The sequence below is a fragment of the Ctenopharyngodon idella genome, chromosome 6 (assembly GCF_019924925.1).
Source record: "Ctenopharyngodon idella isolate HZGC_01 chromosome 6, HZGC01, whole genome shotgun sequence".
NCBI classification, from domain to species: Eukaryota; Metazoa; Chordata; class Actinopteri; order Cypriniformes; family Xenocyprididae; genus Ctenopharyngodon; species Ctenopharyngodon idella.
In genome coordinates this window covers 8,446,154-8,470,606 of record NC_067225.1, presented here as the reverse complement: position 1 = coordinate 8,470,606, position 24,453 = coordinate 8,446,154, and the positions used below count along the sequence as shown (strand labels likewise).

The 24,453-nt window shown below is 37.8% G+C and overlaps 1 protein-coding gene across 3 annotated transcripts; it reads right to left on the bottom strand.

Annotated features, from left to right (window-relative positions):
* Nucleotides 1-4,236: 4,236 nt before the first annotated feature.
* Nucleotides 4,237-23,759, bottom strand: LOC127514764 (fidgetin). Of its 3 annotated transcripts, XM_051897931.1 has the most exons (4): nt 23,629-23,759; nt 21,972-22,148; nt 21,089-21,238; nt 4,237-8,816 (listed from the first exon to the last, which is right to left on the bottom strand). In XM_051897931.1, the coding sequence occupies exons 3-4, from the start codon at nt 21,117-21,119 to the stop codon at nt 7,612-7,614; spliced, it is 1,236 nt and encodes a 411-aa protein (XP_051753891.1). In that variant the 5' UTR covers nt 21,120-21,238; nt 21,972-22,148; nt 23,629-23,759; the 3' UTR covers nt 4,237-7,611. The 3 variants fall into 3 exon arrangements, with proteins under 3 accessions (XP_051753891.1, XP_051753890.1, XP_051753892.1); XM_051897930.1 differs by lacking the exon at nt 23,629-23,759 and having other exon boundaries at nt 21,972-22,279; XM_051897932.1 differs by lacking the exons at nt 21,089-21,238; nt 23,629-23,759 and having other exon boundaries at nt 21,972-22,279.
* Nucleotides 23,760-24,453: the final 694 nt, after the last annotated feature.

Sequence of the window (24,453 nt, the reverse complement as noted above, 5' to 3'; positions counted from 1 at the left end):
TGCCAGCTCGGTATTGGCTAAAGTGAGCAGCACGACGCATGCGTGTGATGCTGACGCAGGAGCCGGCCAATAATGAGTCGGCGTTCTGACGTACAACCTGGAAGCACTGGATGTAAACAACGTATGAGAATGACACAGAAGAAAAGATATTGTTGAATAAAGGTTTTTTTTTTTTTTTTTTTTTGCTTACATAAAGTATTCTCGTCGCTTCATAACATTAAGGTTGAACCACTGCAGTCACGTCGACTGTTTTAACAATGTCTTCTACCTTTCTGGACCTTGAAAATGATGATTATATTGCTGTCTATGGACGAGTCATATACCTCTCAGATTTCATCAAAAATATCTTAATTTGTGTTCCAAAAATGAATGAAGGTCTTACAGGAGTGTGGAACGACATGAGGGTGAGTAATTAATGACAGAATTTTCATTTTTTGGTGAAATAACCCTTCATTTTGCTCAATTCATGTTTATTTTGAAACCTATATTTATTTCATCATTTACTCACCGGACATTTCTTCCAATCACGTATGACATTCGCTCTTCCGTGGAACACAAACGGAGAAAGCGCGGGAAGTGGGGGTGCTGTTTTCACAGGATTGTAAATGCAACGCAAATTTTTGTTCAGTTACATTTATTCATTTTCAGGATGTAGTAATTTATTTGTAATAAACACTTTAAGTCGGCTATTAAAACGTGTTATTTCTATGTTAAATTATGTTTTTTAAAAACTCCGCTCTACTCCTCAGCGCAAGTCCACTTTCGGTGTTGTGTAAGGTAGGCAGGTTTTTTGTGCTCATTTTTATTTCCTGTCGCTGTGCAGGATCTTTTATTGTATATGACAGAAACAGCTTAATAACCCTTATACCTTAATATCCCGTAGACCGGCCCGTTGCATTACGATTGCAAGCAATGTCAAAAATCTGATAAAGTCAAATGCCCCGGTCTGTATGCTGTTCAAACTACTACTCTCATCTTGTTGTACTTCGTGGAGTTTTGACGTGTTTTGCAGACTCAATTTTGTTTCTAATTCAAATGTGGTGAACCCCCCCCCCCAAAAAAAACGCACCCCCAACCAAAAACGTCTTCCCGCGCACGTTCATGAGCGTTCACGAGAGAAATAGCCACGTACGACTCGTGAATGAATCAAATTGAATCGGATATTTTAATGAATCGTTTGATCCAATTAAAAAAAAACGGTCTGAATGATTAATGCACAAACGCGATTTAGCATGTTTTTAATTGTATTTATACATACATAGGCTATATTACATTTTGCTTTGTGTTCTATTGTCCATTGCATTAAATTACAAAAAAGAAATAAATAATAGTGAACACTGCTTTGAGGGGGTCACTAATACATCTGCTGAGGTAAAAACTGTAAATCTGACTGCTGAAATCCATCTCTCTGTATTTCCCCCTTTTGTTCTTTCATTTAGCTTTATTCAGTTTGAATAAGTAAGTTACATGCATGAAGATGTCAATGTTTCTCTCTTGACAAGAACTCTGATTCTGCCATTCATTAAATCTGCACTTTTACTATGTACTAAAAGAGGAACGACGTATTTCAATATCAGACAATGTGGGCTAAAAAGAGGGCCCTGATTTCTGGTGAGCCTGCCTTGGAAGATAAACTTATGTTTCATGAGTAAAATCCACACAATCAAATGTGACCGTGAAAGCAGAGACAGAAAAAAATAGAACATATCTATCTCTGAAAGACCTCTCTATGAAATAAAACAGCTCAAATCAAAATCTAAATGGTATATTTTTAACAGTGATGAACTCATTTGTGAACAAGGGATCTCAATGCCTGCCAAGGCAGCACTATGATTATTCAAATGAGTACTCTACCTTACATTTTAATGACTTGTGTTGGGGGTAATTAAGGTGTCTATTAAAATAGAGAATCGTGACGATGAATACATCTTCATTCTGGCTTAACCACAATAACATGTAGATAATTGTCTGAGATTAGAAGACATCATCACTGTTATCAGCCCTCATCTAGAACAAAATGTTCCTGCAACTCAGGCACATTAAAAAAGGATCAAATGCCAGGGCAGCTGATTGGACCGTATGATGAGCTGTAGGTCTGTCATTTTTTTGCTCTGAGCTCCAAATGTAAATCCAAGACGGTCAGGCCTTTTTCTAGAATTTTTTAAGGCTTTTAGAGAACTGAGAAAAATAAACTAGATTTTACATTTTCTAAAGAAAATGTGAGCGATGCAAAACTGTTATGTGGTCGATAGGGTGTTCTGGGTTTCTCTCCAAACCCAAAAAAGAGAATGAGAATTATGCACTAAAATGCAACAACTGACTGTGTTTTTCAAGAAGAAGGTAAAAATACTGTCCATCATGAAAAGTGCTATTTATATAATAAAACTGATGGTTGCCTTAGCAGACAACATTTAAAAAAAAAAACAACCACATATGTTTAATCTAATAATTATAGGAATTTTCAGCTAATGTAACCCACCCCTTAACCCTCACAGAAAATTATCAGCATTTTTACAATAATAATATTAATAATGAAATTACTTTATTTTTATACTGTTTTTACAAATGGGGATGTCCCTAAAAAGAGGTTTTGGGAGATTTTGTCATGTTTAGCTCACTTCTGGTACAAATTTGTCTCCAAAATTTGGTTAAGTAGGCACACACACACAGAGACTAAACAACTCTGGACTTTCATTCAAATGAGAAAGAAAGAAAGAAAGAAAGAAAGAAAGAAAGAAAGAAAGAAAGAAAGAAAAAGTTAAAAAGAAAGGTTAAACATGTTTCCTAGCTTTTAAAGTAAGGAACACAAACAGGCACACACAAATGGCTACATAATTTGAACTTCATTCCAATACTATGCATAATTACCCCGCAAATGTACCGTCGTCCAGAAAGCCTCAAAGCACACACAGACATGCACACTGGCATTTAGTGCCGTTTGTGTTCATTCACCCCATGTCAAATCCATCACACACACACCCACACACACACACTGGAGCAGTCATTTCATAACCGCATGGTAAAATAAAAAATGAAACACTGCGCTTATTACTGAAAATTTAGGCTTTCAAATGGTCAAGTCCCTTTGTTATTTGCATAATTTATTCGTGTTTTTCTTTCTCTCTTCTGCCTTTGCACAATTTCCCCTAATTTGCATAGACTGTCCATTTAAGGGTTCTTAAATGGAATTACTGCCCTGCATACTTTAATTGTTGAAAATTACATTTAACTTGAAATGAATAATAAAAAAACAAAGCCATTAAAACATAAGTCACAGTGAGAGAATGTAACACAGGGGAAAAAAGAACAAAAAAAATCTTGGTTCTATGAGAACAAATAAAACCTCACTGCAAGATCCTACACACAGGTTTAACACCAACAAACACCTGAAAAATACAAAAGCACAAAATTATCTAATTTACCTGAATAACACTCACTTACAGCCCACAGAAACATATTGATTTTGCATGTACTATTGCAATTAACTATCCATCCATTTTCCTAACCGCTTGTCGTAAGTGATGCTGGAGCCTGTCCCAGAATCTCCGGCTGTAGGCAGGGAAACACCCTGAGCGGATGACCAACAAAGGACATACACACATTCACATTCACACTCACACCTTTGGACAATTTAGCATCTAATTTAATGTGTAAGAAAAATATCCATTTTTAACATCCTATAAAGTATAATAACTAACTTCCTCCAGACCGCCTTCCATATTCAACTTACAGAAAAAGTGTAAGTTGAATACAGAAGGCGTAGGATGTTGCGTAAGCGTTTTGAACTGCGCGAGGCATTACACTTTCTTCATAAGTTGAATACGGAAGGCGGTCTGGTGGAAGGTAGTTATTTTACTTTATAACGTGCTAAATATGGATATTTTTCTGACACAAACGCATCGCTTCGCTTCAGAAGGCCTTTATTAACCCCCCGGAGCCGTGTGGTTATCTTTTATGATGGATGGATGCACTTTCTTGAGCTTCAAACAGGTGGTTTCCATTCACTGCCATTATAAAGCTTGGGAACATCAGGGTGATTATTAATATAACTCTGATTGTATTCGTCTGAAAGAAGAAAGTCATATACACCTATGATGGCTTGAGGGTGAGTAAATGGGGTAATTTTCATTTTAAAGTGAACTAATCCTTTAAAAGTGTTTTTGTCAGATTTCTGTATTTGTTCACAAAGTAAAACTCATATTTGTTTCAGGTCCATTGAAAACAGCAAACAGGGCCTTAAGATAAACATATTTAATTAGGAAATTGTTTACAATACTCCAAAAGTCATGAAAACAATCACAATAGAGTCGATTGAGAATATGGCAACACACTCTCTCTGTTTGACTGCAGTAAACTCACAACTTAGTTCTAAATGTAACTGTGTTTTATATATTGAGAACACACGCTGTAAAATGTCATATTTTGAAATGCAGAAAAGAGTGACCAACCACTAAATGTGGTGTTTACACAGTGAAACATCATGTGCGGTTTTAATGCACCTTTAACACCAATTCCAGCACTCAAAAATACCAAACACAGCTGTCCAAAGTCTTGGTGTATAACAAAACAACTTAAGAGAGTTTAGTGCACCATTACTGCAAACACTACAGGATTTCAGAGGTTTCTGGCCTGGGGTTTTTGTTTATGATTGTAAAAGTGGTAATAAACTTTATGATATGCTTATGATGTACAGTTTTCCATATCTCTCATTCCATGGCACCTATTCTCACCTTGCTGTCTGCAAGGAGTATTTGATGACCCATTACTTCAGTTTGGTTACATTACTTGGTACAGTACATTCTGCAGTCACACTCTTTTCCTAGTTCCAACAACAACAACAACAAATCCTTTGAAAGTATAAGAGGGGTTTAGGTACATCTTAGAAGGATGAATCTTTTGTTGGAGAGTAGTGAAAGGTTTGTCAAGAGCTCTGTTCCAAAATCTAGTGAGCAGGTTACATAGGCAACATCCTAATTATTATGGAACCTCATAAATGACTGCTTTGAAATATTTTTCAATGAAAAGGATCACTTACATGCCACACAAATATTAGTCTACTAATGCAAAAAGACTCAACTAACACTCAACAGTTGATTCCAAATCATGTTAGCATGTAGCTAAGCTAACAACTTAGCAGAAATACATAGCAGAAAAAATATTGGATGAAATAGTCCATTTACTCACTAGGTTTAGGAAGAGAGTTTTGCATAGAATGCTACAGACTATTGAATTTTTGAATTTAGATGTAAGGAAAAAGCCAAGTAAGTTACTTAGTGCCTTACTTTTAATACCAAACAACCCTTTTAATAAGATGACACATGTTTAGATCAGGAACTGAAATAATATTGATAATTCAACATTTGATCATTTTGAAAATTAGGCAAACACAAATGGAAAAGCTGTAGCCAGGATAAAACAGGTAACAGTAAAATCTCTTTAAATGACAGCAATATATAAAACATGATGTGGAAGAAAACATTTCTCTTTAAAAATAAAGAAATATAAATGGCACTTTTGGTAAACAGTGTGTATGGAGAAGTGTACTGGTGTATGTCCTAATCACTGAAATCTTATACAATAACTTACATAATTCTTACATTTTAGTTTTGAAGTTTGTGATCAACAGGAAAGTAATGAACAGACACATAACAATACCACAGAAACAATACAGTGACGTGCTTCATTGCAGAACGAGATTCATCATCATGATTGAGGTCTGTTTCATTCAGTTTAGCTGAGGAAATTTAATTTGGTTCAATTCACAATTCATTTTTGACCTGGTAGATCTTAAAGCAGCCTTTTCAAGGAATTCCTTCCATTTGTTTCTTGGAATGAAGCCAATTCACCCTCCTGAATTGGAACTGCACAGAAATAAAAAGTATTCACACAGAGGGAGTCATTTTGGCCGAACATTTCCTTGTGATTTGGCTCCCACACTGCTGCTTTGGTGATTGACTTTCATAAATAAGTATAATATCTTAATTCCCTTTGGTGGGGTTCATAAAGAAGGGAAAGGAAGTAAACAGAAAGATCTGTAGTGAGGTCAGCCAAACCTATTTCCAGTGCTTGGGATAAAGTAAACTCAACACTATTTTTAAAAAATGCACAAAACCTTAAGTGAAGACAAACACGCAAAATCATGTGGTCTCCTTCTCGCTGAGCATTTTCACACTTGGCCCTTAAGGCAGTGTTTTATTTTTGGTAGCCAAGCAGGCCGAGACCATCTCAGGAAGTAGCCTGAATTGTCTGAATTCCATTTGTTTTTTTTTTGTCTGCAGTAATGTTTCACCCAATATGCTTCTTTTTCAAGATAGCCTGCAACATTTTTTGTGACAACAGCAGAAATTGGTGGAATAGACAGAACAGCACAATATAACTCAATGACTGATATTTACTAAACATTTTAAAGCAAAAATTTTAAAGCTGCGGTTTGTAATTTTGTTAGCCCCTAAAGGCATCAAATGGAATTATAAAAATAAAGACAGTTTAAAATCAAACATTTCCCTCCATCTTCCATTGGTCAGACAAAAAGGAAGTCCTGCCACCAACTTCGCACCAATGGTTAAGCCAGTGTTGGTAGGTTGTGCCACTCAAACAAAGCACCACAGAGCCACAGTGTTTACGCTTTTTGGGAAGTCAACATTTTTCTCTGCATATTAGCTTAGAAATGGAGAACATATTTTCTGATCGAAAAAATTACACACAGCAGCTTTAACAACCTAAAGAACTGCAAAAACTTTTTGCATAATGTTTCGTAGAATAATCCCGTTCTACAAAGATGTCTAGCAACAGATCTGTATACTCTTTTAAAATGCTGTAAAAGAGCACACAAACTGATCAACAGACCACCTGGTTCAAGTCGATTGAATTGGGTTTTTTTTCCTAAGGACGGTATGTGAAAACGCCCTCTTCTTCTCTGTTACACATACAGGCATACGCCATTTATCTGACAGACACTTTCCTGAGGTTTTATTTATCTCTCCCACACTCACACACATGGATTCTTTAAACAACCAGGATTTGTCAATTCTCCTGTGGAAAAGGGGGCAACAGGATTTACAATTAAAGCTCACCACATAAATAACCATTACAAGGCCACAAACACACGCACACACAGAATGTACACCATGGCAATATGGTCAACCATAGCTAGTGTCCAACCACCACATCTGTTACCGTGACTCCTTGTCTCCATGGCAGCCACAACACATCCATTAGACATATAAATTCCCTTGATGTACTCTCCTATCTCTCGGAATGGAGGAGTGAACTCTTTCCATCCCTCTCAGATATATGTGTCCATCATGGAGGATATACTGGTCTGTCCGTTCCAGCAGAGTGAGGAGGTCATTGTCTCGCAATGACCAGTTAGGCTTGGCTAGGAGGGGCATAAACATCATTGTCCTCTTTCCAGAAAGGAGAAACTAAACTTCTCCTGTCCTGCAGCTCGAACTGCATACCAAGAGACTTCCAGGACAGAATTCCCCATGATGCAGGCCCCTGCACACAATGGCTTTGAGCAAGTCCCTCCTTTCTACCTCCGATCCACTACGGGGAAGCACTCACACTTCATCAACTCAAGCATTGCTGGTTGAGTGTGAGCACAATCTCTCAGGGTGTGTTTGCATCAAGGCAGAGATGTTGGTGAGAAGTGACAACAGAAGTCGAGGTAGATGGGAAGTGCTGTCCGGATGTACCGTTGTTCCGTCCGCTCATGGCTACTGTGAGAGTCTCCAGGCTTCTTAAAGAGTCTCCGTGATTAGCTGGCTTGAAAGATGAAGACGTTACATCCGTCGATTGGCTGAACCCATTTTGCTTGTCCACAGTGTCATCTCCTGATGCTCTGTAGAGAGGGCTGCCTTCAGACCTAGAGTCCGAATTAGAGTTGCCGCCAAAATCAAACTCCTCAAACACTCCAATCTCGCTCTGAGTTGATGGGTAATATGACTTTGAAAGGTTGGTAGCACTTGGGGCATCACTTTCAGAGACACTACCTCCCATTCTGGTGGTTGGATAAGAGTATCCAACAGTTGGAAGAGGGTTAGGAGGAGTTATACCTGAGGGCAGGTACGCTGAGGGAGGAGGAGGAGGACTGTAGCCAGCAGGAAGAACGGCTTGTGAGGGGTAACGGGGATTTGGGTAACTGTATGCAGATAGGTTTTGCGAGGTGTTAGCACTGTAGGTTGACACCAAACTGCCATGGGAAGGGGTAGGGTGGAAAAGAGAGCCACCGTAAGTTACGACAGGCTGCAGGAAGGGAGCGCTGTAGGGAGTGCTGCTGTATTCCTGATTCCCGGACTGACTGTTACAACTGCTGCTGGAGAAACAAGGTTCCGGAAGACTCCCGCTGCCTATAACTGGTGAGTTACAAGCACTGATGGACACATCCGACACACTGAGCGGTGCTTTGGGAAGAAGTTCGGGCACACAACCTAGTGGAGGGTAGACGCTCTCCAGCCAGGGCTCTGCCTCCACCTTCCGTCCATTAAGAAGGGGGGGACCGTTATTCACAACACCGGGCCCCCTAATGCTAACGGAGATGGCTGTGTCTGGATATCCCATAAGTCCACTCTCGCAGGGTAGATCCAGAATGGCAGAATATCTCTCTGCATATCGCTTGAGCAAGTTAGAAGCAGTCAGAGCTGAAATGTCATCATTCGCCCATGAATGTTGGTACGCTGCAGTTGAGGTCGAACCTGTTAGCCTTGGATCTCTAAGTGCTTCGATCTTATGCCCTGGTGAACGAGTGGTGGAGGTGATGTCATAGTGTTGCTCCGCCCACTGCGACTGCTCGGGGCTCCACTGCATGGTCACGCCTGCCAGTGAAAAAAAAAAAAAAGTCAAATTCATGTCAATTCAAACTCGTGGAAGTTCATAAAATTCAGAAATAACATCATAAATGAAAGTAAAAAGAAAAATAGAATTTCTACTACAGCCAACAGCCTCAGAATGTGTGGCCCACATGAACTTAAAATGCAAACATGCCATAATATATTTCTGTAAAAAACATCACTAATTATACTTATTAGTCTACCTTATTTCCATCACAATATAAATTAGGTGTTTCAAAAAACACCACTGAGAGAAAATGTGAGCAATTTAGGTTAATTGACATTATTAGTGAATTACCGCAGTTCCAGATAATGACCAATTCTGCATAATCATCTTGTCCAAAAAAAAAAAAAGACAAAAATCTTTTTACAAAATTAATAACAATATATAATATTAAAAAGAAAGACAATAGAAAAAGGCTTTTACAATTCCTTTTTGAAGCACACACTAGTAGCTATCTGAGCTGTTTTACGATCTTTAGATTGACAGTGAAGTTTAAATTCAGCTGTGTACTGGTAGAACTTGATTCACCCCCACACACACATCGAGAATAGCTCTGATGATATCATTAAGGTCTGATACTGAGATACAGCAGAAGGCTTCATCTCAAGTGGATAAAATAAAAGCTCTTTAATGTAATCAAGGAACCTCATATTACACTCTCTCTGTCTCTTTCTCAGTTTCATTGACTCACGCACAGCACACGGGAACATAATATTTCAGCATACTGTAATAACGACTGATCAATAATGTAGCTCTCGGCATTAGCAACTGAACCCGACAACAGATGTTACCCCTAAAAATACTGTATCTCTGTCATTTCGGCTTCATGCATATAGTACACGCAAAGTACTGCACCAAGATTTTAGTTTTCGAAACAAAGAGCTTTTCTTCCACAATGAAATTTGGCATATGGCTGTACAGAGGGAAAGAGATTGGGGGAGAGAAGGGAAAAAAAGAAGAAAGAAAGAAAAATGATGTCCTTAGCCATAAAATATTACAGAGACAATGAAGTACTTCTAAGATAAAGAAACATTGGATTCTCTCTGACCTTGCACGTACAGTGGATTTGTAAAACCTTGTACATCAGAAAAAATATTATGTTTTGTTGAAGTAAAATAAAGAACGAAACTTACATTCCATATTACAGCAGATGGATATTGATTTTGGGCTGATGGAGCAAAATTTACATGTTCTATCCATCTCAATTAAAAACTGCCCAATTACATTCAATTCTATCAAGCAGCAAATCCTCCTGATCAATACACGCAACTTGAGGTCAGTCAGTGTCCTCTCATGGGAAAAGGCTGGACTTACTGCAAACACACACACACACACACACACACACTGGCGCCGTTCCCCTGGAAGGACTTTAACTGACATAAATTAGGACTTTGAAAGTCACTCTTAATACTCATTGCATTAGCAATAGCTTTAACTGTTAGAAACTAAAGTTTTATAGTTCAGCAGATACCTAACCAAAGTAAATTACACTACTGGTTACAAATCACACTAATGACAATTAGCAAGACGGGTGGCTGAAAAATGATAGTAGAAAAGCACAATAAAATGAAAAATGATTAAAACCAATATCAATAACAGGTCTGAAAGAGCTAAAAATGTCATTTAACAACTTTCTAATTGCTTTTTTCTATTTTAATGGTTGACACTAGCGAAACAATTATTTCTTACATGCTCTCCTATAAAAAAAGATACATAAAAATAGTAAATTCACAAAACTAACAAAATAGAAAATGTTCTGTTCTACAGATATCTTTCAATGTAAACCTGTGGGATTTTTATTTTACATTTACATTTATGTAAATGTAACTTATGGATTTATCCAAAGTGATTTACATTCCATTCCAAATACATTTCATCAGTTTATGTATTCCCTAGCAGTCGAATACTTGACATTGGCATTGTTGACATGCTATGCTGTATGAGCTACAGGATAATTGCTTATAAAAGTTATGGCACACCTGTCCTCAACAAGCCACATGATTTGAGGTGTCTAGCAGAAATGGTTCGACGAGACGAAAAACGCGCCAAACTGGGTTTGTTAAATTCCTAACCCTGAGAATGAACAATTGCAAGCACCAGTAATTAGGACTAGGCAAGAGTAAAACAACCTTAGAGGATGAACATGTCATCTAAAATGAAGCCTTAATTAGAAACCACCTCAGTCAAACCTCTTGAGATGAGTGCAGAAAATCCCAAAACAGTGCATGAAGGGTTCTTCATAAGAACATATACAACTTCAACTGTTCTACAAGATGAAGATAAAGTACTATTCATCATAGAGGGAGCTTAAATATGAACAAATAAATATTCTCTGGCTTGTTTGCCTACATTACAACCTCACCAGTCTAAAGTCAAAAGCGATGTGTTGTAAAGTCCAAAATTCGCTGTGGTTTGGTGGAATGTTCTCTCAAATGCTGTCTTTTTTGTTGTATTCTACAGAACTACCTGGACAATCCTATTAGCCGCAAAGCTGCTGATCTAGTGTGTGCGTACTTTTGTGTGTGTTAAATGCTTTGTGCTGGTGCTTTAGAGAACGACTTTCTGTTGTTCCAATATACCCCCTGGCTACAAATCCTCCGTAGAAGGCCCATCACTCACACACATGTTGGTATATGTAGTTTACGGGGACTCTCCATAGGCATGATGTTTTTTATACTGTACAAACTGTATATTCTACCCCCCCTACACCCATCACACAAAACTTTCTGCATTTTTTGAATTTCATAAAACAAAGTTTAATATGTTTTTAAGCCATTTGGTTTACGAGCACACAGGAAGTGTCCTCATAAACCATGTTTACGTTGTAATACCCATGTCATTATACATATTTGTGTCCTCATAAACCACATATGCCAGAACACACACACACACACACACACACAGCTATGTCTAAAGCAATGTTCCATACTTTAAAGGCAGACATTTAAATAACTGAAAGGAATCTTCACTTCATTGACTGAAGATGTGTTAGTTGAGTTGTAGCGTCTCAATAAACAATACTTACGCTGTGTGTTTTTGCATGTGGGTGTGTAAATGCATCTAGCCTACTATTTAAAACCAGAAGCACATCGACAGACAGATAGACTCACTTTTCCTTAGTGAAATCTCAGGTTTCTCCAGCAGCAAAATCAATACATCACACAGACTCACTCGCACACACTGCATCCATAAAACGTTTTTATTGAGTAATTAAACAGCCATTACTGTCGCCAACAGCAAAACAGTAAAACAGATAAAGCCCCTCAAAGAAAGATCTAGACTAAATAAATACACACTCATACACACAATCTAATCCAGACCATTGACTTCAGCAAGTGCCTACTGAAGTACAAAATTGTATTTTAAACATGGGTTCCTGATTTTGTATTATTCACAAACACAAGACAATGGCTCAACACAAAAATATCCAATTCAGTCCAAATAGTTTTAGGGAAAAGGCCACCAGATTACAGAATTTCATGATTATATTAAAGGTGTAGTTCACACAAAAATTAACTATGTTGTTCCAGACCTGTATGACTTTCTTTGTTCTGTCAAACACTAAAAGAGATGTTAGCCAGGAAATCACAATACACTATTCCATATAATAAACTGAGTAATGACCAAGCTCCAAAAATGCCAAAAAAAAAAAAAAAAAAAACAGTAGGCTATACAACATGTGGTATATTCCAAAACTTCTGAAGCCATGTGATATTTTTGTGTGACAGACAGACTAAGAAGTCATTACTCAAAAATTTGAAAATCTTCCTCTCTGCCATAGATCTCAAATGTCATTTGCCTCATTTAAATAATCATACAGTCCTGGTCAGAATTATTGGCACCCTTTTTAAATATGAACGAAGAATCCTGTGAAAATAAATCTGCATCGTTAATCCTTTTGACCTTTTATTTAAAAAAAAAAAAAAAAAAAAAAAAAAAAAAATCACAAAAATCTAACCTTTCATTGAAATAAAACAATTGAGGGGGAAAATCTCATTATGATTTTTTTTTTCTCTAATACACGTTGGACACAATTATTGGCACCCTTTTATTCAATATTTTTTGCAATCTCCTTTTGCCAAGATACCAGCTCTGAGTTTTCACCTATAATGCCTGATGAGTTTGGAGACACCATACAGAATCTCTCCAGATCCTTCAGACTCCCAACTTGTGGGTTTGCTGCCAAAAAGCAAAAAGGTCCCGTTTGAAGTTCCAGTCGTGTCTGACAACTGAATATGGTGGAGTTTGTTTTTGGATGAGAGCGGAGGATTTTTCTTGAAACCCTCCCAAACAACTTGTGGTGATGTAGTTTGTTTGATTTTTTTTTGTTTTTTTTTTTTTTTGCTTGAGGCTTTCTGACCCCAAGACTCAACTATTTTCTGCAATTCTCCAGCTGTGATCCTTGGAGAGTCTTTGGCCACTCGAACTATCAGTGCATTAAGACAATCTTCCAGGCAGATTCGTAACATTTCCTATTGATTGGAATTTTTTTTGCCCTGATGGTGGAAATAGGAATTTTCAATGCTTTAGATATTTTTTGCAGCCACTTTCTAGTTTGTGAACCTTAATAATCTTTTGCTGCACATCAGAACTATATTCTTTGGTTTTACCCATTGTGATAGATGATTAAAGGCACACTATGTAAATTTTCGCCGCTAGAGGTCCCTTATTCCAAACAAAGGCGTAGCTTGATGACACCTTGATTTTGCGGAATCAAGGGAGGTGTTGTCTTCACGTCTACAGCCGGTGGAAAAGAATCCGGCGGGACTCGGGCAGAAATCATGCTCATGGATGAGATTATTAATGTTACTGTTGTATGAAGCAAAGTAAGACCGAGTTCTGTGAGAGCTGAAACAAGGCCGCTGGAGCGATTGATAATGAGAGACGAGTGCAACACGTGCCTCGAGAGAGCAGAGGAACTTTTATTATGCTGCAGTCGCCGCTTCCGCTTCTTCCTGTCGTGTATATGGGGTAAAGCAGCGCTGTTTTATATTAGATACATTTGAGGAGTTGAAAGTTGTTATAGTGCTTTTCTACGTTCGCTCAGCGGCTAATATGAGACACTTGTTGCACACTGCAGTAAGCTAGATCGATATTAGGTGTGGTACAGCATGGTACTCGCTGTAAATCAAGAAAACGAGATTTAAACAATAACACTTACTGTGTTGAGCTATATAACATGATTGGTTTTCTGTCGATGAATGTATCCATCCAAACAGTTGCTCACCTGTCTAACAAAACACATAATATATTAAAGCGTCTTTGGTGTTTCCATGGTTTCTACAAAATAAAACCGGAACCCGAGGGTAACACGGGTATGACGTCACTGATAGGCGACGCATGGACATGGTCCGTGTCCTGGTTAAAATTACTTATTTCTCTGGATTTAAACATCCTTGGAAACATTTGGGATAAAGTAAGTATAGTCCTGTGAAACAGGAAGTCATGGCTGGATAATTTCATGCTCCTAGTCACCCTGGTGTGCTAAAAACAAAAAATTAAATATGAAGGGGAATATACTTCAGAGATATTTTACTTATAAGAATTAATAGGGGTACCAATAATTGTGCATGGCCAACCTGTATTAGAGAAAAACATTTATTTCATAATGTGATTTTCCCCCACATTCATTAGTTTCACTTCAATGAAAGGTTAGATTTTTTTTTTAAATGAAAGATCAAAAGAATAAACAAAGCATATTTATTTTCACAGCCTTCTTTGATCATATTTACCAAGGGTGCCAATAATTCTGACCATGACTGTATATTCAAATTTGGCACATCAGTTACAAGACACGTGAGAACCAATGTTTGGCATCATTGATGTCAAACTAGTGTGACATATTATAGTATTAATATATATCAATGTGAATAAAATGAGAGTTGGGGCAGTGGAGAAGATTATCAGTCAATAATGATTTAAATTTGTCATTTCAACACACAAAGCTATCATATGGCTGAGAACTTATATTATAGATTATAGTTGTGTGACTATTAGTATGAAGTGAAAGTGTGAAAGTGACGTGACGTGTGGTCAAGTATGGTGTCCCAAATGCTCTGCATTTAACCCATCCAAGAGCACACACACACCCATCCAAGAGCACACACACACAGTGAACACACACCCTGAGCAGTGGGAAGCCATTTTTGCTGCGGCGCCCAGAAAGCGATTGGGGCTTAGGTGCCTTGCTCAAGGTAATGAGAGTGGAAGAGAGTACTGTTGGACTCTCTAAACATTTGGCCACAATTTCCCCCACACCTGCATAGTGCTTATTTTTAGACTTTGAAAGCCCCATTCACTTTCACTGTATGGAAAAGAGCAGCATGAACTCTGCCTAACTATTTCTTATATGTATGTTCCAAAGAAGAAAGAAAGTCATATGGGTTTGGAGAAATGTGAGAGTGAGCAAATGGTGACAATTTTATTTTTTGGGTGTGCAATCCCTATATAATATTTTTCTTTTTGTGCTCTGTTTACTTCTCTAGAAATCAGCCAAATACTGCATGCCACGAGCCACAGTACTGCATAGATCAAGATCATATTATCCATCTAAAAATAAAACAAAAAATCCATTTGATACAAAACCACACTCTCTTTTACTTGACACAAAGGGCATACTTTTCAGTGTGTGTGTGTGTTAGCAGTTGTGAACAGTTCTCCTGTTGTGCCAGGCTGTTTGACCATTGTAAGAGTGGCAGGGTGGAAGCCCTCTAATTCTTCTTTAATGTGAATGAGCCATTCACTCTCAACGTCCTCTCTTCAAAACGCCTGACTTTCAGCCCTGGCCTGCTGAGTGCTGCAATAGAGAGAAAGAGAGAGAAAGAGAAAGAGAGAAAGAAAGGGAGGTGCAGAGAAGTATGACAGAACGTAGCCTCAGCAACGAAAGGTCTATGAAAGTTTAAGCTCAGAGACTGAAACAAAACTTTTGTTTTGTAAAGTCACTGTAAAATGCCACAAAAAGGTTAAGAGTAGGAAAATATGAAAATTTTAGCCGATACCGATAATTCTTCACATTTAACAGCTGACAACCGATATATTGGCCGATAAATCTAAATGCAAATTTTTATATAATTTTTGAGAGCCTGATTACAGAAACAAAAGTCTCACCATTAAAAGCCAAGCACACAATTATAATGTTCTCGTTATAATTTTATGTAGCCTATATGACAGACTTGTGCTGTACATGTTGCACTTAACTGTATTTTCCTTTTTGAAGTGATTTCAATCATATTTCAAGCAATTCAAAACCATCATTGCGATCAGTGCGCATCTGAAGTGTCTTAGCTGAAGAAAATAATAAATTTAACGGCTTTAATATATCGGCCAAATTTTCTTATTGGGCCGATAACAATAACATTGAAAGATTAGTTCACTTTAAAATGAAAATTAACCCAAGCTTTACTCACCCTCAAACCATCTTAGGTGTATATGAATTTCTTCTTTCAGATGAACACAATCGGAGTTATATTAATACATGCCCTGATGCATCTGAGTTTTATAATGGCAGTGAATGGAACGAGTATGAAGCTGAACAAAGTGTATCCATCCAAAGCAAAACGTACTCCACACGGCTCCGGGGGGTTAATAAAGGCCCTCTGAAGTGAAGCGATGCATTTGAGTATATCCATATTTAACAAGTTCTAAAGTAAAATATCTAGCTTCCGCCAGACCACCTTCCGTATTCAACTTACGAAGAAAGTGTAATGCCTCTCGCAGTTCAAAAAGCTTACACTACGTCCTACGCCTTCCATATTCAACTTATGAAAAAATTTGTGTTCATCTGAAAGAAGAAAGGTGAAACTAAAAGTGAACTAATCCTTTAAAAATGAACTTATTTCAGTTGATACCGATATTGTGGCCGATATATATCGTGCACCCCTAGTTAAGAGACCATTAAATTAAAACTTTAAGGTAAAACCAACCACACATTCAGTTCAATAATCTCACAAAACTCCTGTCAAACGTTCTGTGCAATATCATTCTTAAGGCCCCCAATATACTTCAAACAAAATCAAAGAACGAATGGGTGTGACGATATTTCCCCTAAAATTGGGCCAAAAACGAAGGTTTGTTCTGGTGGTTCTGGAACTTTCAACTTTGCGTCGACTGTTAAACACTTTTGAACAGCAATTGGTCCGTGCCGATTATGTAACAGGTGCGTGTGCTCTAGGGATCCACCTACTTTGACGTAGAAATCACATTCATTGGCTGAATCTCAAATGGCACACTTCTATGCACTTTTGGCCTTGTTGACTTACAATGGCTGCCACGTACGCATGTCCGTTAGGTCCACAAGACCGTAGGGTGTCCCATTCATCATTTTAGGTTTCAGAAGGGTGCTCGTGAGCACCCCCTTTGTGGCCGCTATGCGCCTTCGATGCACACTTCAGCTGAGCCCGCAAGTCTGCGAGCTACACAGAGGACTTTACCCGGCAGTCAAAGTGGCATTACATCACGCAAGTGCAGACTCAGAGGAAGACTGTGAGGTTTTAGGGTGCCATTTGGGACCGGGCCATTATCCGGTTCATTTCTTCACTGATTCTATCAACTTCAGACACAAGTAAGAACATGAATATACTGTAGTGCTGAACTGCAGAGCTGGTATAAACATATCCACACTTCTATGATCGCTTGAGTAGAGTCTTTAAAAACTCTGAGATGAATTTCCTGAAAGAAAATTGCAATGAATTTTGTTGTGTTTGTTGTGTATTGAGAGGATAGTGCACGTTTCTTTTTTGAAAAATGTTGCCATGAGTATATCAGGCCCTTTATTGCCTTCTTATTGCTTTCGTAATCTTTACTGACAATGTTATTTTAAAACTGGCTCTTCCTCAGAAACAAATTTTACATTTTCAGGCTGTTGGTTAACATTATTACATACAATTTTAACCAACAGTCAAACATCTATTAAGACACTTTTCAATTCCAGTTTCCAGTGGATAAAATCAAGACCCACCCTACATTTTTTCCTGTTAATTATCCCGTTCCACTTGGAAATACGAAATTATGCGAGTTAAATAGATTGCATACTGCAATTCACATAGACATTTTTCTGAAAACTGTAAACGCTTATAGGTTTGTATCAAAGCATTACTTTATTTGAGGAGTGTTTTGGAAACGTATTTTGCAATACCGTTTGGTGATAGAAGTGGCATAGAAATCTGACACTTCAACTTTAATTTAAATGAATCAGACTGAATCAAACATTTCAGAGAGACATTCTTAGCAAAAAAAACATGATAAATTCAATCTAAGACAGACAAGGCAACTCATTTCTTTCACTTCCTACCCCTTCTCTTTTCTGCAGATAGATTATTTAAAACCTCCATAAAAGACATAGCTAGGGCTTAAATCACTTTCATATCTCTCTAAACGAGAGACGAACGCCTCGCATGTCAATGACCAATTCAATTCCACACGCCATTTTCCTCTGCTAATTAACACAGTACCGTGTTCATTTAGAGACACAATACAGAGCACTGGGCCGGGGCAGGCTGGGCGGCCGCACGCCGTCTGCTGCTGACATCGGCCTTTAATAGGGCTTTAGCATATTAAACAGCTCAATCATCCCTCATATGCGCACACACACACACACACACACACAGAGAGAGAAACTAAAGGGATGCACTAGTTTTCTGTGTAATAGGGACAAACAAGACAAAGTATGAGAAATAAACTGTGTGAGAAAATCTACATTAGTCACTCAGCGACACTTTCTTCTTGTCGCTAAATATCTTTAGATGTGTGAAGGGAGGGATGAAGTTGGAGGGAGGGATGGTGGAATGAAGAAAAGTGTGGCGTTAGATGTAAAGGGTAATAATTTCATCACAAACATTGTCAACACTAAATTTTTAACACAATCTGGCTGTCAAAAATAAGGAGGGACAGAGAGACAGGATACTATCAGAGCATTTAAAAATTAAAGTACAACCTTCATGTTTTTGCAAGTGTGCCGTCAGCTCGGTTCAATAATACCTCACCAAACAACACTTACTGTGAGCAGACAGCACAGATCGAGCTGTTCACACTCGTGTATGAAGCACAACTTTATGGAACACAATGCAAGAATGTCAAGAAGGTTTTTTTTTTGTGTTTTTTTTTTTACTTTTTTTTTAACTTGTAGCAACAGCCAAAGTTCAATGATATGGACAATATTGACTTCTAAAACCCATTTTTGTTGTAATGTCATAATGTAATGTCTTAAATTACATTTTTGACATATTTGACATATTTGACAGTACTAGTCTTAAAATATCCTTTATAATTCACTAAAGATGATTCTATAATATAATTGGAATTATATAAATTAATTTTATTTTTTATCACTAAGCAAAGATGGTGTGAATTTTAATGATTTTACTAGTTATAAAATAAAAATGTAAGAAAAACTTGATTTGTTTTTTTTGTTTATCTAATTAAAAAGTTTTAAACAAAACATTTTCTCGTGAATATTAGTTTATAGGTTTTTCAGTGTCCTCAATATTCTATTCCATCCTGTTAGTCTTTTGCAATATCCGTTTAACTAACAAAAGCCAGTTCCTAAATTACATCATCAGGAAGTGTATAGGGAAAACAACAGCACAAAAAAGCGGCAAGTATCAGCAATGTACTGCAAGTTGACACCCTCATGTAAACTATAACACTCAATTCCTCACTGTACAACACAAGCATATTTATTTTTTTAAGAGATAGAATTCACACAGTACCATGTAACGGGAATGACCCTATACTCTTCTGCCATTAAACGGATAAATCCCAGAAAAGACTCTGCTTAACACTGATTAAGGCCTCTGGCACACACACACAAACACACACTTTTGAAAGTGTGTGTGTGACAGAACAATTTTCATAATGATATTTACTATACGTTACCAAGGCCATAACTGTGTCTTGAACATTAAGAAATTAAAGGATTTAAAGAGATTTAAGGGAGTAAAGAAAAAGAAAGAAAAATAGTAGAAGAACGGATTTATTGTAAAGTAATGCATTTAAACTATTAGGTGAATTTTGACCAAATAAATTAGTAGTTTGCATCACTGGATATTACTTTTGTTTTGATTTGATTGGTCATCTAAAAAAAGACATTGATAAGAGCACACAATTTGGACAATTTAGTCATATCTGATTATTGGGGTGACGTGTCCCCCTCAATGTCTGTGGTGTTTACAGTCCGGTAAACCTCACACAAACCTATATTCAAGTAATACATGGTTTGCTCGATTTATAAGCATTTTAAATTGTGAGGACCACTTCAAAAGTCCTCACAATTCTGTTTTCGACATGCTTCACTATATTTGTAGGCCAAAAAAAGAACCTGTAAACAAGCAGGACAATAAAACAGACAATATCATTCAGTGATTGATGTTATTCAGTTGTCTCATATGAAAGTATAATAAGAACTGCGCACATAGTAGTTTAACTGTCCATTTCTAATTCACAAACGCCCATCAAACTTGTGATTTATTGTGTGTATTGTGTGACTGGCTGACACCACATTCAGACAGATAAACAACCACTCATGCAGACAAGTCGACAGCAATCTGCTCTACCTGACTGAGAAACAGACAAAGAGAGACAAGGGGAACACTGAAATATTGGAAAATGAAGTGTTGTCATTTCGCAATACATCTGAGTCCAAATTATGCACATCTAACTAACCGCGCCACTGTGCGCTCACGGCTGATTTCCCGCCAGAATCCCATCACAGCTCGAGCATTTATTACGCGCTCGTGCAGCAGTCACTCTGCCCGCGCGCCCGACTGGAGATACAGCGCTACATGATTGCGGTCTGTAACCTCCAATCTCAACTCTCCTTCCCCTGACGCGAGCCAGGAAAATGCTATCATAGCACTGAAAATCAATCTGCGTCTAGCACGACCAGTATGAATGAAATATACGAATGGAGGAACAGATTGGAAAAACGTTTAAGTGGGAAAATATAGGCTATAAATACAAACTGAAGAGAACAAGGAATAAGTAGCTTTATTTTATATTTAAGATAGCTGTTGGTCTCCGATTCGAGTCCGGCCTGGGACATGTCCATATCCCCTCTCTCCCTGACCTGTACTTTCCTGTCAGTTCTCCGCGATCATATCTAATGGAGGCGAAAAGCCAATAATCAAAATACATATGCGTGCATATGACTGACTAACAAATAGCCTAAAGAATGAAGCAAACAGATTCATAAAGAAAATGCAACATCCTCTACTAGAGATTTGCATGCATCTTCAAACAAAACAGAGATATGACCTACCATATACACCGCTGATCATATTGCTTGACATCAGCAAGGTGAGGGAGAAAGACAGAAAGGAGTGAAAGGTTCACTTGTAGAGAAAGTGTTTTTCAGTAAGTTGAATGACACCGCATGCAAACAGTGTTTTGAGCGGACAGGAACCCCAAACTGTGGAGAAAGAGAGAGGGAGAGATGAATATATGATGCAGCAGAAAATAAATTTACTATTCTAAGTATATGAAAATGCTAAAGAATTGTCATTGTTTAGGCTATTTGTTTGTTTAATTTCCCGATTGTTAAAAATTTTAAATAGAATTTAACTCCGTATTTTTTCATTTTCTTTATTTAAACATTTAATATTCATGTTATTGTTATATGAACATTTTATGCAAATATTATTTTAACTAGATTGCTTGTAAACTTGTTAATTCGGATTTAACAGTCTAGGTGATTTTTTTTCTATTTCTTTAATTAGGCTACTGCAATTAAGTTAGTAGCCTATATTAAATATTATTTAAATGGAATTTTAATAGGCTAGTCTTGTGAATAGTCTTGCAAAGGGAACAATTGATTTAAGAGCTAAAGTGAGATTCATAAAGTAAGATAATATTGAATTGTGATGATGGGTGAGAATGCCTCTGTCACTCTCGCATGGACACACAACGCACACGCATCAATGCTGCCGTATTATAGAACTCTACTCCAATAATAAAACTTCTTGCCTAGTGCTCAAACTGCCATAATTTCATGCTATTTAGAGCCACGCCGAACAAAAACTGCGCGCTGTTTTGCTAGGGCCTGTGTCCGAGTGTCCGAGCGCGCTGTCCGTGCATGGCATGGCCTCTCTCTCTCTCCGGTACAAACGGACAGCTGGTGGACACAAACAAAGTGAAAGATTTACCTGTTCAGCGCCTGAGAACGGCGACAGCGTCCAGCCGTGCTGCTGAGAGAGGGGATGGGGGTTACTCCGAGTCGGTGATGTTCTGGAATGCTTCCAAGTCAGGGCTGGAGAGACTGACCACCACAGAATTACTGACCACATCTACTGCCATGTTGGAATTCCAGAACCTCACGCCAGCTGCCGAAAAAAAGCGGAGAAGCTTCATCTCTTACTGCGCATGCGCTCTACCAGACTCCAACTGAGAGTCCGGTTTCTCTCTCTCTCTCTCTCTCACGAGTCATTTTAAACACAATCAAAGCTAGCGGATTTAAACATCCTTTGGGAATTCACATAAATATACAAATATAATTCCTATCATTTGTTTGTAGCAAACGACAACATTCGCTGACGTTGTTACACAGAGTGTGACAAACACGGGCACAGTCATTGGAAACAGCTGTGAGAAAATATTTGATGTCATAATATGAAAGGTCATGAAAGGATGGTGTAAATTAGACTGTAGGCCTGTTAATTAATAGCACATTTGTTAACAATGAAATTAATTGCAAAGTGTTTTTTTCTGTGCCTGTCAAACAACAAAATGCTGGGTTAAAAACAACCCAAGTTGGTTTGAAAATGGACAAGCCCAGCAATTGGGTTGTTTTAACCCAGGTTGGGTTAAATGTTTGCCTAACCTGCTGGGTGACTGTATTGCTTGCTTAAAATGAACCCAAAGTATGTTGGAAATTAACGTTAATTTATATTTTTAATAAATGAACATTTATTAAAGCAAGAAGCCGTGGTTTACAGTGAATTTATAACAACTAAGGGGCATTAGGCATGATGCAAAGCGGTGTGCCTAAAACCTCCTTAGCTGTTATAAATTCACTGTAAACCACGGTTTCACGGGGCTCATTGCTTTTATAAAACGGTTACCACAAAATACAAATATTAAAGCCAAAAAATATGTATCAATGCAACTTTCATGAAGTAAAATCATTAAAAGCCTTCCTTCCGCTGGAAAAAATAGTCCCTGACCGTGAATAGCAACTGAAGTTACATTTATTACGCCATTAGATGGCGGCAAAGATTTTCTTTATGAGCGAGTCACTCAGCCGCAAAGACTTTTATATTGAAACTTGCTGTGAATACGGAACAAACGCAAATGACAAATGCTTTGACTAGCACTGTCAAGGTGATGATACACGTGGCAACTTTTTGAGCAATGTTGCCGTCAACGGGCAACCTGATGAGACACAGGGCAACTAATTAGGCCAACGGACAGTTGGCAGCAACTAATCAGAGAGGAGTAAATCTATTGCCAACACAATAAATACTTTATTATAAACACTTGTTAGGCACTTTATTTCAACTTTTCAAATGTTTTCTTCATTTTAATTAAAATAAATGCTTTTCCGATCTGATTTGTGATAGGAAAAGGGAGAAGAGCGAGTTCGGCAAAAGGCGGATTCGAACCCGCGTCGATCGCGTCAAAAACTACATTTATATGCCATGCGCCCTACAGCCTACGCTACTACAGACATTAAAAAAGGGCCTCCTCTTTTTAGTATTTAAAAAGCTTAATTACAGCTTACATGCATTACATTGGACAGTTGTTGGTATTTTAAGCATTATATGAGGTAAATTCCCTGTTTTGGGTTGACGCATGACAACTTACTAGCGTAAAAAGATATAAGTTCATGCTCCTTTTTTCCGCTCCACTGCCGCTGAGAGGCCGCCATCTTGTTTGAAATTTTTCTGAAATCTCCGAACCGATCACGTGATCGGCTGCTAACATTCTGATTGGAGGATCTCAAAAAATTGCCCACGACCGATCTAACGTATCCAGATATGAATGTGTTGGTCATTCACAGTGGGAAAGTGCCCAAGCAACATTGCTCAAAAAGTTGCCCTGTGTATCATCACCTTCAGTGTCAGCAGGGCACGGGAAAACCCATATGTTGAAAGGACATGATCGCAGCGGATATATTCAAACTGATTTTTTATTATGAACATAGGACTGACCTGAAGGAAAATGCTAAATCGGAATGCAGGTAATACACTATATCTCTCTCACAATACTCTTCTACATAATGCAGTAAGCTTCAATGAACAAAATCAATTGAGAACAAACATATGTTTACGTTGCTAAGAGTGGTTGCTAAGACAGACGCAGCAACATAGCATACACACTCAGTGGCGCACTGATACTTATGTAATGCGGTCAGCTGTATGTTTTCGGGAATTTTACAACGGCTTTGAACGCTGCTCAAACAGTCAGAATCAAGGGGCGGAACTATCCGTTTTTTAATAATAAGTTTAATGGATAATAATTAAACAGTAAACATTTTTAAATTGCTTATTAATAAATGTTCACCTTTGGATTATTATTGTTGCCTCTAGTAATTATGTGTCTGATTTTTTATTTCTAACCTATTTTGGGTTCATTTTAAGCCAGCCATATAGTCATTTTTAAACAATAGTTGGGTTAAATAAAACTGCC

Excerpts from the sequence above, each read along its gene's own strand:
- LOC127514764 (XM_051897931.1), bottom strand. The coding sequence starts at position 21,119 with ATGTCAAGCAATATGATCAGCGGTGTATATG. Across the intron at positions 8,817-21,088 it reads TATGATCAGCGGTGTATATG|GCGTGACCATGCAGTGGAGC; the intron begins GTAGGTCATATC and ends TTTCACTGGCAG.